The sequence below is a fragment of the Ranitomeya variabilis genome, chromosome 1 (genome assembly GCF_051348905.1).
Source record: "Ranitomeya variabilis isolate aRanVar5 chromosome 1, aRanVar5.hap1, whole genome shotgun sequence".
Taxonomy (NCBI): domain Eukaryota; kingdom Metazoa; phylum Chordata; class Amphibia; order Anura; family Dendrobatidae; genus Ranitomeya; species Ranitomeya variabilis.
Window position 1 is genome coordinate 221,671,157 of NC_135232.1, and position 19,385 is coordinate 221,690,541.

General features: G+C 42.3%; 1 protein-coding gene across 3 annotated transcripts in view; it reads right to left on the minus strand.

The window, feature by feature from the left end:
* Nucleotides 1–19,385, minus strand: part of CAMKK2 (calcium/calmodulin dependent protein kinase kinase 2) — a 141,678-nt gene that overhangs the window by 78,684 nt on the left and 43,609 nt on the right. For all 3 annotated transcript variants that reach the window (XM_077292934.1, XM_077292938.1, XM_077292941.1), the window contains exons 2-4: nt 8,107–8,673; nt 4,571–4,618; nt 317–370 (exon numbers count right to left, since the gene is read on the minus strand). In XM_077292934.1, the coding sequence (XP_077149049.1) occupies nt 317–370; nt 4,571–4,618; nt 8,107–8,628 (624 nt within the window). In that variant the 5' untranslated portion in view covers nt 8,629–8,673. The remainder of the gene's footprint in view (nt 1–316; nt 371–4,570; nt 4,619–8,106; nt 8,674–19,385) is intronic.

Here is a 19,385-nt window from a genome sequence, read left to right on the forward strand (position 1 = left end):
CCCAGCACATTTAGGTATCTACGTAGATCACCGCAGTGCCAGACAGCACAGAATGTCCGAGTTATATTTATTTGCGGTCTGTCACCTGAGAGGTGTCATTAATTGTAACCCAAATAAAGGCTAGACACAATATAACTGTATAACGAACGCTCTCGCTTACCCGGAACGCGAAGACATGACACATAGAACAACCACTCACAAATCAATTCTGTCTGCAGAATCATTAAAGAACTATCTAAATTAAAAATGAACATAACATATAAGGACTGTGCCATTTTTCATAAAGTGTTTTATTATATAGGTAATATCCACTTACATAGTATGTGTTATCATATTCATTGTAAGCCAGTTTCACCACTCCATATGAGCCCTGAGGGGGAAAAAAAAAAAAAAAAAAGAAACAACTTTAAAATTAGGTCAATTATTTGGATTGGACTGTACTTAATTGCATATTTTGAGGGAAGGAGGATAGAATATTAGTCGAATGGGAAAAAAATCAAATATGTGCAGTCAAGTCATTTCAAGAATTTCATTACAGTGCTTTAATCAACAAAAATTGAAAATCATGAACGTGCAGTTGTAGAGATTTGTTTAGAAGTCTATTTTGTATTAAAAGCCTAAGTTAATCCATAGTATTTAAAGCTAAAGTTTTAAAGAAAAACGTCTCTAAGACGAATATTTTATTACAGGCAACAAATGAACAGCAGCCATGTGTTGCTACAATGATAATCTAGAACACCATCTTAAAAGTATAGAGGTTTAGTTGTATGTTGTAAACTGGTATTGTGTAGTGCAAGATGATAATCGCATTAGTGTTTGGACTTTTTTTTTTTTTTTAATCAGCAATTGTCTGCATCCCCAACAAATAAAAAATATATTAAAAGTACATTTTTAATAAAGTATTGTTTAAAGTGAGAAACCCACAATTAATACTCTGCCTACTTCCCATGCAGTAAATTAGAAATCTACAGGTATCTGCAAAATAATAGCATGGTGTTTAAAACAACGGGGAAAAAGCTCAATCCTCATAAAAGCATTAATTTCCATATACACAAAGACACTGGGAGCACAGCACATTCATTTCCAGAAGAAAACGTGAACAAAATATCAATTTTTAAACTGAAAATGAAAAAAAGGAATAGGCTGTAAAAAAAAAAAAAGCAGTGTCTGCATTTTTGTTTACAAACTGAAATATTTACAGTATAAACTGGAATTTGTTTCTAGACTTTGATTTTCTGTTAAATCACTGAACTAATATTTCAGTATATAACCTTTATTTCTGATAACTGCTTTACATCTGTGTGACATTGAGTCAACTAACAGCTGTGAACAGATCTTCCAGCCCAAGCTGACTGGACTACATTCCACAGTTCTTTTGCATTCTTAGGCTTTGTATCAAAACAGCATTGTTTATATCGCTCCACAAATTCTCAATCAGATTCAGGTCCGGGGATTGGGCTGGCCACTTCATGACATCAATCTTATACGTCTGGATCCAGGATGTTGCCCGCTTCCTGCTGTGTTTGGGGTCTTTGTACTGCTGAAACACCTGTTTAAAGGGAATTTCTTCTTTAACATAAGGAAACATGACCTCTTCCAGTATTTTGATATATTCAAAGTGGTCCATTATGGTATGAAATAAATGGGCCCAACTCCACAGAATTAGAAACATCCCCAAACCATTATGCTTAACCTCCATGTTTACAGCCTTCACAGTGTACTGTAGCTCGAATTCAGTGCTTATGGGTCCTCTCACAAACTGTCTGCGGCCTTTAAACCCTATAAGAACAATCTTGCTCTAATCTGTCAATAGGATGTTGCACCACTTCTCTTTTGGCCAATGTGTTCTTTGGCAAACTGTAACCTTATTAACAAGTGTTTTTTTGTTGTTCTCTGCAACAGTACTTTACGAGGGTTTCTTGCAAATAGTTTGGCTTCACGTAGGCATCTTCTGATGGCTGCAGGACTCACAGGTAACTTTAGATCACACTGCGGCTTCGGCGCAGGCGTACTTGGTCTGCCCTGTTGAGGGCAGAGCAAAGTACTGCAGTGCGCAGGCGCCGGGAAAGGTCAGAGAGGCCCAGCGCCTACGCACTGCAGTACTTTGCTCTGTCCTCAACAGGGCAGACAAAGTACGCCTGCGCCGGAGCGGCAGCGTGAATACAAGAAGAGGACGTCATCCTATGAAGATAGGAGGCCCCGGACCGCGACGCCCATCGGATCGGACCGCCCACCCAGGTGAGTATAATCTAACCTCTTTTTCTCATCTTTCAGGATACATCGGGGGCTTATCTACAGCATTACAGAATGCTGTAGATAAGCCCCTGATGTTGGTGGGCTTAGCTCATCGTCCATTTTAGGGGTGACAGGTTCCCTTTAACACAAAAATCATATACCACCTTATCACGTTCTTGAAACGTTCATGTCAAATCAGGATTAAAAAAAATATATAAAAACAAAAAACAGCAGCATTATCCCTTTCACAAACATCGATAGAACATTGGTTCCTTATTCTAGATTGGGTATGCTGTATACTTTTATCACTATTTTTCCTTATTGCAGGGCGTCAACACATATACACACCCTTGTAAACTACATAGTAAGATCAGAAGAATAAATTACTAGTTTTATACTAATCCTCCTAGTTTGTACACATAGATCATATGATATGGTGTTAGTATAATGTAGACAGCAGGCTTTCTGGCATTTTATGATGTGGTGACTACCTTAGAAAACGACAAAAGAAACAACACCCCAGCTTTCTTAACATGTTGTTTTTTTTGCAAATACTTGTATTCCCCATGATATGAAACATACCTTTAAAGAACTGTGCTCCATGCTCTTTCTCAACCTAGGAATGTATATAAATTGACAAGAGGGTGTTACCAGTTGGGGGCATCTCCCCAAAATAATTTAACATTGTCCAGTCAGAGCAAACAGAACCCATACATGCTGCTGCGAGATGGGGAACAGCAACACCACGTTGTCAATATATTCAGACATTTCTAGGAGGAATAAGAGAGGAATGACTTTCGCTCCTGACGAAGCCACGCAGTGGCGACACGCGTTGGGCGTTCTTGCCCCCCTTGACCGTTGTCATGCTGTTGTAGTGCTGGTTCCAGCATTGGGCAGGTTGTATTTGGCGCTCTAGCTCCTCTTCATTCCCTTTGGTGCGCATTCGTATGCCCTTCCAATAGCCATTTGGGCAGACATATGTGACTATTTCATTGTGCACTCTTTTTGCAGGCATGTTCTCAGTCTATATTATCCAGGAATTTCCTGATCTTTTATTGTAGCCTTTACATATTTTGCATATTGCACCTTATGCTGCATTTAGCATTCTATTTATTTGGCTATTTATTAGACTATTATGATATTTAGGTTGTATTTATTTACATACTATCGTCTTTATTTGATACACCACAGAATGTGGACTGCATAGTTGCCTACAGGCAGGCGTGATATTTAGGTGTTGCCTATTGGTAGGCTTATATATATTTATTGTGCTCTGTGGGGTCTCGGGAGTATTGCCCCCTCCCTATTCTTTATTCAAGATCCTGTATATTTCACGTGCAGCACTTTAAATGTGTGTTACTTACATCATTTGGGACCTAAATCTTCCTGGGTCATCTACACCATCTTGTGCACCTATATGAGGGGAGTTTTAGATTTGTTTATCTATTCATATATGTTTGTTTCATTACATTTTATATTGTTATGGCCATAACAATCTGTAGCCGATAAGGCACACACGATATATTTTGACCACCAGGTTATTATACACTGTATATGTGAATTTTTTTCCATCTGTGGTATAATTGCATGATGTCACGGCATAGCAGTATTGTAATTTCCTGCATCAGTTTGTTCTCGGTTTTGGGGGGCATGCCCCTCTTGGGGATGTATTTGTCTGGTTTTTAATTGTTTTTATTGTTTTCGTGTCCTGTCTTTGACTATAATAAAATTGAGGATTATATATAATATTGTTGTTCTTTTGGTGATCCCCGGTTGCATGTATGTCTTCTTTTTTCTTTCATATTTATAAGAGAGGAATGGCACAGCACAGAGTTAAAGACCCCTTTAAAAAAGTAGCCCCTAGAGCTGATCTCAGGACCTGCTGACCCCAAGATTCACTTTCAGGAGCTGAATTTTATGTGTTCATTCAGGGAATGTGAATATCCATCTGGTTTCATCCTAAACCACCCTATTGTGTGATCTGTGACATCTCATGATTTGATTGTTACTTCCTGAATTGTGCTGGTATCTGCTCTATCTACAGAAAAAAATAGAACATGGCACAAACCACATTTTGCTATATATGATGATGATTATTATTATATGCTTAGAAAAGTTTACATTTACTAACTATATATTATATTATACACACACACACAAAAGTAAATTAAAAAACTTTTTTTTAAGCAAAACATAATTGGGCATTTTGACCGTCCAAAAATAAAACACAGCAGGAAAAATGTCCTGTAACCTGTAGAAGTGGTCCTCAGTCTAGAAGAATTTCATGATTTTACAACCCAGATAACATAGAACATTGATGGTCACATTCACTCACCTTACCAATCTCATCTTTAAGCTTATACTGGTTGAGCTGAACACAATCCTTTTAAAAATAAAGGAGAAAAAAATCTTATTATTACAACAGGGATAGAAACAGTCAATAACTTATGATTTTATTTGTTTGCGTGACCCTTTAAAAAGGACTTTTGCGTTAGGAAGTAGCTGGTTTAATAAGTAGAGACTAGGGAAGGGTAAATGCCCACGATTTGGAGTTGCTGTGGTTTAATACTGCTATTAATGCAGCATCAAACCCGCAGCAGCCAGATGTTACAGCATAGTGGAGGGGATTTCTAGAAACCCACTATGCGTGTATGTGCGCCTGCGAATCACCCGCGGAGACTGACATGCTGTGCGTCTTTCAAGACTGCAGCATGTCAATTTCTTTAGCAGAAACTCTAGTTTCTGCAACAAAAATTTAAATAAATAGAATGTATTGAATGTGGTAAATGCTTATTAATAATCCATTTCCTTTTACTCCAATCACATTTTCTTTAGTGAACTCACTTTACAAGAGGACTTGTCACTTTCTAAAAAAATTTGTCAAATAACTTGGAAAAATCTCTGAGCTTTCCCGATTATGCCGCCCTTTTCCTATTTTGTAGTGTGTTGCTCCATGGCAGAGACATTAACATTTGTTGCTTTTGAAGCACAGTATGTGAAATCTCTGCCTGCAGACCAACTGTGCATTTCATCAGTCTTCTCTGGCAGGGTGTGCTTTCACCTCTCCCAGCCAGATTCTGTCACTCACAGCTCAGCAGCTCGTCTAGAGGTCTCAGATGCTGCCAAGCTATGATTAGCAGCATCGGGGAGAGAGCGCACGACCCTAGAGAAAACTATGAAGAAACGGCCAGTTGACATGCAGGCAGAAACTTACCCTACTGTGCTCTAAAAGCAAAAAATATTAATGTTTCTGCAATGGAGTGGCATAACACACAAAAAGGAATGGAAGAATCAGGGATTTTTACAAGGGATTTAACCGGTCCTCTTTAAGGTATGATACAATAAAACAATGTAAGAACATACATACTGTGTATGTGTGGTTTGTGATACATATATAACATTTAACAAATCTTTAAAAATACAGCTATAGATAGAAACAATGGTACAAATAATTGTACATTCCCAAACCAGGACTAAAGCCATTTGCTTATTGGAAATATGGATGGGAATAGCAGGGAGACAATGACTTAGAACATGCTACAGTTAAAAAAAAAAAAAAAAAAAAAAAAAGCTACAAGTCATTTAAAAAAAAAAAATGCACTGTTTTCTGATACAATGTTCACATCGAGATTTGATAAATTATTATTCACAAAGAACGTCACCATCCCAAACTTGGGTATACCTTGACATTGGTGGGATGGCTTGTATGCTTTTTTTTTTTTACCAAAAACGGTGTTTACCAAGTACCTAGTGTTATTTATATGAACTATTGCTTTTAATTATTTACAGCAGGGCATTTATTTAATTTAGTTTCTGTCTTGGGTTTTGTCTATTTTTCAGCCATTATGAACATGCTCCTATTTTGAATGCATATCAAATTGACTCCTGTTCGTTTTTCATCAGTTTAGTTTTAGTTTAGTTTTTTTTTTCAGTATAGATTTACATTGTAGTCAATATAATCTAGGCATTGCAGTTTTATTATAGGGTTTCTCTATTGACTAGAGGTGTAAAAACTCTGTATTTATTGTAATGGGGATACTCCCCGTGGGTTTAAGAACCCAACTCTTTGCTTCTTTCTTTACCAGTGATAGCTTACCACTTCCTGCTTTCGATTGTTCAGGAGCTGGCTGTTGAAGTTGTTTGTGTGCGTTTCTCCTAATCCTCCTCTCATTTGGTTTGTCTCACCTACTCCTTCCTCGATTCCCACTTGGTCATTTTGTTTGTGTATTTGTACGATTGTGGTTTGCCTTTATCCCTGTCTGTTTTCCCCTGTCTGCCTTGTTTGTGTTATTCCATATACGTCTATCCCATTCCTCCCTGTTTGGGGGAGGAAATAGATAAGCGTTCATACAGGAGCGTACGATACCCCAGCACACCCACCATCAAAGGTAATCTGGGGGACAGGGATAGCCTAGGGTTCCCCTAACTTGACGAACAGGATAGCCCATTGTCCCTGGAAATCCTACTTCAATATCGTGACATTTATACACTGATGTACAATGTAGTCAAGCTACAGCTCTGAGCCACATTGCTACTAGATAATATAAACTGTTTCACAAACTCTAGCCCTGAGGGTCCCCAACAGTTAAGGTTTACAGAATTTCCTTATTATTGCAAAGGTGATGGAATTATCATTAACAAGTCAAAAATTTCTATAGGTTCTCTCACCTTTGCAACACTAAGGAAATCCTGAAAACATGATCTGTTAAGGTACCGTCACACTAGGCGATATCGCCAGCGATCCGTGACGTTGCAGCGACCTGGATAGCGATATCGCTGTATTTGACACGCAGCAGCGATCTGGATCCCGCTGTGAAATTGCTGGTCGCTGCTAGAAGGTCTGCACTTTATTTGGTCGCTAGGTCGCCGTGTATCGCCGTGTTTGACAGCAAAAGCAAGGATACCAGCGATATTTTACACTGGTAACCAGGGTAAACATCGGGTTACTAAGCGCAGGGCCGCGCTTAGTAACCCGATGTTTACCCTGGTTACCAGCGTAAAAGTTAAAAAAACAAACAGCACATACTCACCAGCGCGTCCCCCAGCCTCTGCTTCCTGACACTGACTGAGCGCCGGCCCTAAACTGAAAGTGAAAGCACAGCGGTGACGTCACCGCTGTGCTGTTAGGGCCGGAGCTCAGTCAGTGTCAGGAAGCAGAGGCTGGGGGACGCGCTGGTGAGTATGTGCTGTTTGTTTTTTTAACTTTTACGCTGGTAACCAGGGTAAACATCGGGTTACTAAGCGCGGCCCTGCGCTTAGCAACCCGATGCTTACCCTGGTTACCCGGGGACCTCGGCATCGTTGGTCGCTGGAGAGCTGTCTGTGTGACAGCTCTCCAGCGACCAAACAGCGACGCTGCAGCGATCGGCATCGCTGTCGCTATCGCTGCAGCGTCGCTTAATGTGACGGTACCTTTAGGTTGCTGTGAGGACCGCAATATGGGAAACACCAATGTACACAAACCCCAAAAATTAGACAAATGCTTCTTTGTTCAACTATTTCTACCGTCTCCACCATACACATGGATATTCGGCTTGGATGAGCAATCATGTTTCTTCATAAAGAGGGACGTTGTGGGGCCTAATAATCAGAAAAAGTGATCATTATGCCATCAGGTAGTAGGAAGTTCCCAGTTCTCTGGTCAGTCTGCCATGGAATACCAACATGGCTGTTGGACCAGGGACCTGTGAATCATTTTTCTCAATTCTAATCCCACCAATATCGAAATATTCAGCCAACAGTAAAGTATATGGAGACCTTAACACACTTGAATTGGCTTGCTAGTCAAGATTTATAAACAATTCCACGCGGTTATGAACTGTCAAAGTTTTTAATCCCACAGAACTGTGAATTGTAAACATACGCATGTACCTGAAAACCTGTAATTGAAACCCGATTTGACTCAATTGTTGGCCTTCGTGGCAAACGAGGAGAAGACTGCGGTGACGTCACGGGAGAATATGGAAGGGATGGGTAAATATATCGTCCATTTACATCTGTGTTATCATTTGGAGACTGAGCAGATGGAGAACGTTCTTGTAGTGAAAGTTTTCTATTGGTCATGTTGAGTTTGACTCTCTGATCTTTATTATCTTTTACAATCCCTTCCATGCCATCTGTTATAAATCCACTTTCAGTAAGTCTATCAAAATCAGGTAGTTCCCGGCAGTTCTCTGCAGGTTCTTCCACTTGCTTGCCAGTTTGTCCATTCTGGCCATAGTCCCTCTTAGAGATGCTGGATTCATAATCAGTGACCACGATAACAGATTCCATCCCTAGGTCTAAACTCAGTGCTGAGAAACTACAGACAATGCGAGGCTGACTTGATGTTTCATGGTCATCTTGCAGGATGGACCTCTCAGAAGAAGCCCTCTTGGACACGCATGATGACATGGTTACCACACGTCATGCAGTCCTTTAATGTGATCCCATTGGAATCTAGAAAGGAAAAAAGAAACAAAGTAATAAAAATAATTAAAAAAAAATGACAAGGGACAATGGTAGAAAGCTCAAGTTTAGCCATTATTTACATAGTGCCCAGGTATAAACCGAACATTTCAAAGAGACCAATTACCAAAGTGTGTGTGAATTTGATGTACCGTATTTGAAGAAAGTTGCACATTTCAGCCAACTATGGAGATCCCTTCAAATTCCCTGCTTGCGACATCCCACTAGTAACCACTTTAACCACTAGTTATGTACCAGTTGGCACGGATCCTACATCAAAACACTGAGAACATCTACAAATCTCCTTCAGGCTATATTCAACTGCAGCATTTTGCAGTGTTTTTTATGCAAACAAAAGAAGCATTAAAAAAAAAGCATCATGTGTACGCCTTTTCCCTTCACTGAATTTGAGAACTGCAGTATTTCAGTTCTTTCAGGTATTTGTAACTTTTTTTTTTGTTTGTATCTAATCATTTTTACTGACAAGACAGCTGGTTTTGGCTGAAAAAAAAAAAAAACACCACGCAGCAAAAATGCTGCGCGTGAACGTAGCCTGACAGTATGTACATGGATCAGTTCACTCTCACATCCTTCAGGCGTCTAAAGAAAGTGAGAGAATGACAGCTGAATAGTGGCGGCTGATCGTTAGGCCACGCGAGCCCTGCAGCCAATGTGACTCAAGCTTCAGGAAAACCGCCACTTGCATTACAGGAATGGCGCCGATACTGGAAATGACCATAGGGTACTTTTTATTTTACATTGTGGAATATAGTATTCAAGAAGGGTATCCACAAGCACTGGAGAATCCTTTTAAAAAGAAAAAAAACTAAACACCACAACACAGTACTAGCTGTGTATTGTACGAGTCTTTGTGCATTGCAGCCAGGTATGATTGGCTCTGGAACGTTGCAGCTTCTCCCTGTCCTGATCCAGTTTATATGCCTTTCCTTATGCGAGTACATATGCATAACAAGACAAACTAAGCTGCAATGAAGCAACTTATCACTACAAGATAGCCATCAGTGCAATTGTTGTAAAGGGACAGTTCTCCCTATGAAGCCACAGGTAGGGTATGTCGGCCGGAGACTACATCAGACTGGTCAGCAGAGATACATAGGAATCATCTGGCTTTTCAAAGAAAATACTTACTCTAAAACGACACACCTGGCTGCAACAGTGCAGCCACTCTTTCATGTTGCCCGTGGCTTATGCAGCATAAATCCAATGAACGGTTCCCTATAATCCTCTGCCACGTCAGCAATGGTATGCTGAACATACACATTACCACTTCAGTTAATTAATTGGCCTCAACTGTAGCATATATAACATGACACCACTAAGGCCTTGTTCACCAGATCCCTTGGGGTGTCCTTGCATCTAGCGTTTAACCCATGTTCATGGATCAGAATTTATGCAGGGTATCCAGGTTGAGGCCACAGAGTCAGCTGCTAGATGACTGGCAGTAGAAGTCAGGTAACCGGGTCAGAACCAAGAGGGAAGTTGAGGTACAAGATCAGAAAATAATGGTCAGGAAACAGGTCACGGTCAGACAACAGGAATACAAACAAGCTAGAGAAGATAAACTCAACTGTCAGTGGGAGTCAGAGGTTAAGCACATTAAAAGGGATCTCTTTCAGCACAGAATGACTGCTTAAGCCAAGTCCCACCACAGCGTGGCCAATCATTTATATACACCTTCCCACCTGCTTGGCTACCATCTATCTTCACCCTTGTCTGACCCTACGAAGCCAGAGCTGTCAATTATAGAAGTGGAGGATGGAGATTGAGGGGAACACAAGTAAGTGGGAAGGTGCATTTAAATAATTGATAAAGATGTGAAGCACTGAGCGCTTGCACTTGATTTCAACAGTCATTCTGTGCTGACAGAGTCACTTTAGATAGAAGACAGCCCTGTGCAGGGCTCACAGAAAGGAGCAAATCTAAACAGCCAGGAATAAACCCCATAGCTCCCTATCTGATTAGCACCTAAAGTCCCAGAAATTAAAATAGGACAGCCGCATCGCTGGAAGAAAAGGAGCAGTGCTGACCTGCGGCAGAAGGGAAAACAGATTGGATAGGTACTGGCCTGGATGTTACAGGCCCATGAGTGAACAGGTCAATAAAAGGTTAACTTTTTAATTTGATAGAATATTTCTACTGCCAGGTTTCTAAAACTGAGACAATCCTTTTTACCATCAGCAGAGCTGTTCAAAGAAAATGAGCATATGCCTTGCTACTCAGTCTCGAATAATTGGTTAATTTGGCTGAGAAGATGCTACATAGAATATTGAATAGAGCCACTAAACTGCATACCCTGCTGATTGCAGAAAGATACTGGAACACTTACAGCATGAAAGTTTATTCTGTGAATTTTAATAATGTTTCAAATGTGCTCAATTATGATGACAATTTTAATTGTGGATCAATTTAATGTTCTCTTTAAAAAGACATTATTAGGAAAAGAACAATCTGTTTGGAATCTTTGAGAATCCTTTTTTTTCCCCCACCAGGTATGATAATATTTTATGCAAATACATTCGGCATGAATATCAATTAAGAAGAAAATCATTCTGATGCATAAAGACAATGTTAGCGCACCTAGCAGCTTTGAAGTGTTAATTAGCGGCATAGAAACTGAAGTCGTAAGCTCTACAGAGCACCACACGTACCTCGCTCACCAGGGCATACATAACAAGCAAGGGCCACAATGAGCTCACAGGCACACGGCAGAACACAAGCTCTGCGGCATAGTGGTTTGACTTCTTTCTATATTTTCAAGGAGCAGATATATAGCCCGCATACAGAATTTTAATTCCCCCCTTCTATGGATTTCATTAGCCGCAGTTTCACTCCCAGCTTTGTAGAATAGCAATATCTGGAGAAGTACGGTAATCAGGTGAAATCCACTGTACAGTATAGGGTGACTAGTTAATATTTGGTTGTCTGCAGCCACAAGTAGGGGGGGAGCGTAACCTCACTGTATAAACAAAAGTATGTAGCTTTCCAGAAATTCAGTCACTGCTACATTTCATCAGTCTTGCCTCCAGAACGGTTGCACATGCACAGAATGAGACGGTTTAGGCAACACATAGTAACGTGCGCAATGCAAAAGAAGAGAGGAGCAAGCACTAGATTTCAGCTGGCACATTTGACATTACGCATCGGAAGGTCTGGACTATCAATGTAGCAGTCGGGGAGGTGGGGTAGAGAAGTAAAGAGGAGCCATGGACTGCAAGTGCATCAATACATCTTCCAATGCACTTGCAGTCTAAATTGCATATGAATAAAAAAACAACCTGAGCTGTAATGGAGAAACTTATGACAAAATCGGTATCAGTGCAACTGATATACACTGCCCTATCCTGCCCCACCTCTGGTTACCTACAATATACATACACACACACACACACACACTAGATCGCCCATCCCAGGCTGTTGACTAACAGAAATTTCTTTTAAGGGAAGAGTTCTTGTCCCAGGGCACAGCGCCTTGATGTGGGCACTGAGCGCGTAACTGGAGCCGCTTTCCCCAACACTGATGTTGCGCCACCAACAAACCACTTACCCCGACCGGTGAGCGCAAGCTAGTGTGTCAGCTATACAATTGTCCTAGTGTATAATGTGGCAACCCCATGGCGGTCACAAACAAACACCATACACGCTGAGGCATAATTATATATATATATATATATATATATATATATATATATATATATATATATATATATATATATATATATATATATATATATATAGCCTAACAGCGGGGGTTGGCACCCTATTAATAACAAGACTGGCAGCTGTCCCTCCTGTCCCCAACTAATGTGTTAGAAGATAAAGTACTGGGGAGAGGGAACAGAGGGATAAAGTGCTCAGTGCTTTACAGATAAGAAAGTGCTGCTGATATCCCCATTGTGGCGCGGTTCAGTAAAGAAAAATCAAGATGTAATAATATGTCAAAAGGACTCCAGTGTGGAAATCCAAAGAGTCAGTCAGTTATAGAGAGATAAAGAGGATTAGTTATTCAAAAATACACAAAGTTAATAGACCCACTTGGCACAGTGGGTGTGGTGTAGAGAACCAAGTCGAGTGGAAAAATGCCACTCACTTATTGATAGTAATTCATGTAGCAATATACAGTATATTGCTGTTGTAAGGTTCAAAGAGTTATATATACAAAAAGTCTGCACAATGAGTTACTAAACCCACCTGGTACAGTAGGAGCAACGTAGAGAACCAAGCAGAGTTTTCCACAACCCATGCGGTAATACACACGTGGTCAAAATTGTTGGTACCCCTCATTTAATGACAGAAAAACCCACAATGGTCACAGAAATAACTTGAAACTGACAGAAGTAATAATAAATAAAAGATCTATGAAAATGAACAAATGAAAGTCAGACATTGCTTTTTCAACCATGCTTCCACAGAATTTGAAAAAAAAAATAAAACTCATGATATAGGCCTGGACAGAAATGATGGTACCCCTAAAAATAATGTTACAAAAGGGAAATGTTAAAACACTGTGTGTCCACTAACTAGCATCACAGGAGTCTACAATCTTGGAATCATTGAGTGGGCCTGTATATAGGGCTACAGATACTTACTGATTGGTAACATAGGGTGTATCACACTCAACATGGACCAGAGGAAGCGAAGGAAAGAGTCTCGGGAGATTAGAAAGAAAATTATAGACAAACATGATTAAAAGATAAAAGTCCTAAGACCATCTCCTAGCAGTTTGATGTTCTTGTGACTACAGTTGCACATATTTTCCAGAAATTTAAGATCCATGGGACTTTAGCCAACCTCCCTGGACATGGCCGCAGGAGGAAAATTGATGACAAATCAAAGAGCCGTATAATACAAATGGTTAGAAAAGAGCTCAGAAAAACTTTGAAACAGATTACAGGTGAACCTCAAGCTCAGGGAATATCAGTGTCAGATCGCACAATCTGTCGTTGTGTGAGCCAAAGTGGACTTCATAGGAGGACATCATTGTTGGAAAAAAAAAAAAAATTCATAAAAAAGCCAGACTGGAATTTGCCAAACTAACAAGCCACAAAGCTTCTGGGAGAATGTCCTATGAGCAGATGAGACAAAAAACACGTATATTATGTACCGGTAATGTGTTTTTATGAAGCCCATGATCAGCCCCACAAGGACAGGGACCCTTTAAAATAAAAGGGCTCCTCTCTCCGTATCAGTGGTTTACAGCACTCGAGAGGACCTCCTGGTTAGTGTACACACACATATATACATTTATACAATTTCATTGACTATATCAACTATTCTTAATTCCACCTTAAGTGGTAACTATATACAACGACCCACCAAAGGGTGAAAGTTTAGTAACAGGAGGGAATATAAGGGTGCTGTCATGGGCTTTGTAAAAACACATTACCGGTAAGTAATATATGTGTTTTCCTAGCACCCATGACAACACCAACGAGAGAATTACAGAAAATTAGGGAGGGATCACAGCTTGTAGAACCCTTTTCCCAAGCGTTAAATCAGAAGAAGTGGGAAGTGAAGTTGCCATCGTCCTTGTGGAGTAGGCCCTCAGATCATCCGGGACCGGTCTAGCCACACACATATAGACCTACCTGATTGCTTCGCTTAACCACCTGGACAAGGAACCCTTCGAGACTTTCATCCCCTTCCTAGAACCCTGGAAGGATATAAACAAAGCCCTATCCTTCTTACAAGACTGTTGCCTGCAAGTAGTGAAGAAGGCACCATCTGACATCTAGGGTATGAAATTTCTTTTCCCTATCATTTTCTGGGTCAGGACAAAAGGAAGGTAGGGATATCTCTTGTGATCTATTGAATCTCGACACTACTTTGGGCAAATAGGCTGGATCAGGCTTCAGGACTACTCTATCACTCATTACCACCATGAAGGGAGGATCTGCTGAAAGGGCCTGTATGTCTCCAATTCTTTGTGCTGACGTAAGGGCTACTAGGAGTATGGTCTTAAAAGTAATCAGTTTTATGGACGCATCTTCTAAAGGCTCAAATGGGGGTTCAGTCAAGGCATTTAGGACGAAGTTCAAGTCCCATGGAGGGACCCTGGCTATCGGTGCTGGTCTGGATCTAGTGCCGGCCTTAATGACTCTAACCACCCACCGATTGCTCGCTAAATTGTAATTATAAAGTGCCCCCAACGCTGACACCTGAACCTTTAGCGTGGTTAGCGACAGACAATGATCTCGCCCTTTCTGAAGGAATTTCAGAATCTCTTTCAAAGGCACTTTCCCTTCCTGAGAACACCCCGTACATGACAAAAATCTTTTCCACGTTCTACCATAAATTCTTGTAGTGACCGGTTTCCTACAAGCAAGCAAAGTGGAAATCAGGCTAGCCGAGAATCCCTTACCCTCTAGCACCGACCTCTCAAGTTCCAGGCTGTTAAGTGCAGCCCAGACACCGGAGGATGTAGTACAGGCCATTGAGCCAGAAGGTCCAGGATCTCCAGAAGGATCCAGGGATCCGAGATTGACATACTCCTCAGCCAGAAGAACCAGGGCCTCTTGGGCCAAAAGGGGGCTACAAGTATTACCCTCGCCCTGTCTTGCCTGATCTTCCTGAGGACCGCTGTATGAGACAGACCGGGGCAAAAGCATATGCCATGGAAAACTTCCATCTGATCCGGAAGGCATCTACCGCATGGGGGTTTTCTCTTGAATTCAAGGAGCAGAATTTCTCTACCTTGGTGTTTTGTCTGGTGGCGAAAAGGTCGATCTCCGGTTCTCCCCACAACTCTACCAGATGTCTTTGTCTCCTTTGATCCATGGACCCTCTCCCTCCTTCTGTCATACCTTTTCCTCCGAAAGGGCTGTTTAAAGGAAGAGAAGGGAGGCTTAGGCTTCTTTCTCACTAGCGTTGTTTGCTGTACGTCGCAATGCGTCGTTTAGGAGAAAAAAACGCATCCTGCAAAGTTGTCCGCAGGATGCGTTTTTTCCCCATAGATTTACATAAGCGACGCATTGCAATGTATGGCCAAACATCGCAACCGTCGTGCGACGGTTGTTTCGTGTTTTGGCGGACCGTCGGCACAAAAAAAGTTACATGTTACTTTTTTTTGCGCATCGTGTCTGCCATTTTCAACCGCGCATGTGCGGCCGAAACTCCGCCCCCTCCTCCCCGGACCTTACATTGGGGCAGCGGAAGCGTCGTAAAACTGCTTCCGCTGCCCACGTCGGGCATCACTTTCACAACGCGTGTCGGCACGTCGGGCCGACGCATAGCGACGGCCCCGTGCCGATGCTAGTGTGAAAGAAGCCTTTGGGAATCCCTTTTTCATGTCGGACGCCTTTTCCAAAAGGTCATCCAAAGCGGAGTCAAATATTGTCCTTCACAGGGAAGAGAGCATAACTTCCCTTTTGCCTGAATATCGCCGGGGCAGCTCTTCAACCAGGCCACCCTACGGCCCACATTAGATAGCGCAGCTGACCTTGCAGCCAGCCTAGCCAAGTCCGCCGACTCATCTGCCAGGAAAGCCGCTGCCCCCTTGATCTTGGAGAGTGAGGTGTTGGCAAATTTTCACCCAGCTGTTCTTACAACATACTCAGCCATACCATAAGAGACCTTGCCGTGCATGTTACTGTGATGGCCGGTCTCAATGCACCTGCTGACGATTCCCATGTAGCTTTGATGTATCCACCTTCCTATCCAGAGGGTCTTTTAACAACCCCGAGTCCTCAAAGGGAAGAGATGAATTCTTAGAAGCTTTAGATATGGCCACATCCAATCTGGGAGCCTTGCCCCAGGACAAAAATGCCTCTTCCTCAAAGGGATATTTTCTCTTAAAAGATGGAAGGGAACCTTTCCTTTCTGGTTTTTCCCATTCCCTAGTGATGAGACCTTGTAGCTGGTCATTCATGGGAAAGTTTTTATGCTTCCTTTGATCCAGAGTACCAAACATTATATCCTGGACGGATCTTTTTGGCCTCTGGTCCACTGGACCCATTGTGGATCTCACCGCCTTGACCAATTTGTCTACTTCTTCCAGGGAAAAGCAGTAACCCGAGCCTGAGTCACTTTCTGATGAGGAAGAGCCTGAAGTATCCTGTAGACCACCTTCATCTGAAGATACCAATGGTGAAGTAGACACCTTGACTATCCTGTCTTGATGCCTCCCCTGAACGGGATCTGGAGTTTAGTGAATTTTCTACCTCGGCTCTAATGAGAGTTCTCAGGGTATCGGAAAATCCAGGGGCTTCAATAGCCAACGTGACATTAATACACGGCTGGCATAATCTTTTGGGCCATGTACTGTCCAGATCCTGCTCACATAAAGCACACTGTCTATGCTTTGACTTCCCCGTACATTTTCTAGGAGGGGCCTACCATAAAGCCATACAGAAAAAAAGGGAAGCAATGGAGGGGGAGAGAGAAAAAAAAAAGGAGAGAGAGGCCTGCATTAATACATGGCATTCTCATAGCTCACTCACGCCACCAAACAGTGAAAGGGTACCGGAACAGGAGGCCGGCCGTCATCCACAGGGTCTCCTTTAGGGACTTTGGAACCTTTCATCCCGGAGGAGCTGTGTTGCCTGGAATCCTTGGCTCTTCGTGCCCCACTGGATCATTCAGAACTTCCATCCTGGCGCCGAGCACGTTGTGGCTGCTCCTTTGTTGATCCTCCATGCTGCTGTTGCAGACTACGCTGCTGCCGCTGTGGAGAGGTCTGCTGTGCATCCATTTTGCATCGGTGCCCCTGCCTGGCGGTTCTGCCTTAAGAGGCAACACTCACAAGGAATCCGCCGGCCGGCGCCTCCTGCAGCTTCCAGTACCACCCCGGCGTCCTCCGGGTTCAAAGGTCCCAGCCGCGTCAGAGCGTGACTTCCTGTTTTCGGATGCGCTCTGACCACGCGCCGCTACGCAGGGCTGCTGGCCACCATGCGGTGCTGGCACTGCCGACTCCTGCCCGCTCGCGGCTGAGACCCCATCAGGCCCCCCGCGGCGCCTCCAGAAACACCCGCGCCGGCCGAAGCAAGTCGGTGCCCTGCCGCCGACTACCGGCCAGGGCCTGGGCTCCATCTTCCTCTTCAGAGTTGCAGCCATCAGGAAAAAGCTCTGCCCAACAAGGACAGGAAACCACTGATGCGGAGAGAGGAGCCGCCCTTTTTATCTTAAAGGTTCCCTGTCCTTGTGGGGCGGATCCCCTTTCTCGTTGGTGCTGTCATGATTGCTAGGAAAATGAAACTTTTTGGCAAGGCACATCAGATCTATATTCACAGACAGAAAAATGAAGCATATCAAGAAAAGAACACTGTCACCACTGTGAAACATGGAGGAGGCTCTGTTATGTTCTTGGGCTGCTTTGCTGCATCCGGCACGGGGTGTCTAGAATCTGTGCAGGGTACAATGAAATCTCAAGACTATCAAGGTTTTCTAGAGAGAAATCTGCTGCCCAGTGTCAGAAAGCTTGGTCTCAGACACAGGTCATGGGTCTTGCAACAGGATAATGACCCAAAACACACAGCTAAAAACATCCAAGAATGGCTAAGAGGAAAACATTGGACTATTCTGAAGTGGCATTCTATGAGCCCTGACCTAAATTCTATTGAGCATCTTTGGAAAGAGCTGAAACATGCCATCTGGAAAAGGAATCCTTCAAACGCTAGACAACTGGAGCAGTTTGCTCTTGAGGAGAGGGCCAAAATACCTGAAGTCCTTGATGGGTACAGGAATCGTTTGATTGCAGTGATTGCCTCAAAACATTGGGCAACAAACTATTGAGTTAAGGGTACTTTCTGTCCAGGCCTATTTCATTAATTATTTATTTTTTGTTTTCATTCTGTGGAAGCATAGTTGAAAAGCAATGTCTGACTTTAATTTCTGTGTGCAGAATTATTAGGCAAGTTGTATTTTAGAGGATTATTTTTATTATTGATCAACAACTGTGTTCTCAATCAACCCAAAAGACTCAAATGTCAAAGCTTAATATTTTTGGAAGTTGGAGTGTTTTTTTTTTTTTAGATTTGGCTATCTTAGGAGGATATCTGTTTTTGCAGGTAACTATTACCGTGCAGAATTATTAAGCAACTTAATAAAAAACAAATATATTCCCATCTCACTTGTTTATTTTCACCAGGCAAACCGACATAACTGCACAAAATTTACAAAATAAACATTTCTGACATGCAAAAACAAAACCCCCAAAAACTAGTGACCAATATAGCCACCTTTATGATTACACTCAACAGCCTTCCATCCATAGATTCGGTCAGTTGTTCTCTATGGGGTTCAGATCAGGTGAACAAGGGTGCCATGTCATTATTTTCTCTTCTTTGAGACCTTTACTGGCCAGCCACGCTGTGGAGTAGTTGGAGACATGTGATGGAGCATTGTCCTGCATGAAAATCATGTTTTTCATGAACGATACCGACTTCTTCCTGTATCACTGCTTGAAGAAGCTGTCTTCCAGAAACTGGCAGTAGGTCTGGGAGTTGAGCTTCACTCCATCCTCAACCTGAAAAGGTCCCATAAGTTCACCTTTGATGATACCAGCCCATACCAGTACCCCACCTCTACCTTGCTGGCGTCTGAGTTGGAGTGGAGCTCTCTGCCCTTTACTGATCCAGCCTCTGACCCATCAAGAGTCACTCATTTCATCAGTCTGTAAAACCTTTGAAAAGTCAGTCTTAAGATACTTCTTGGCCCAGTCTTGATGCTTTATCTTATGTTTCTTGTTC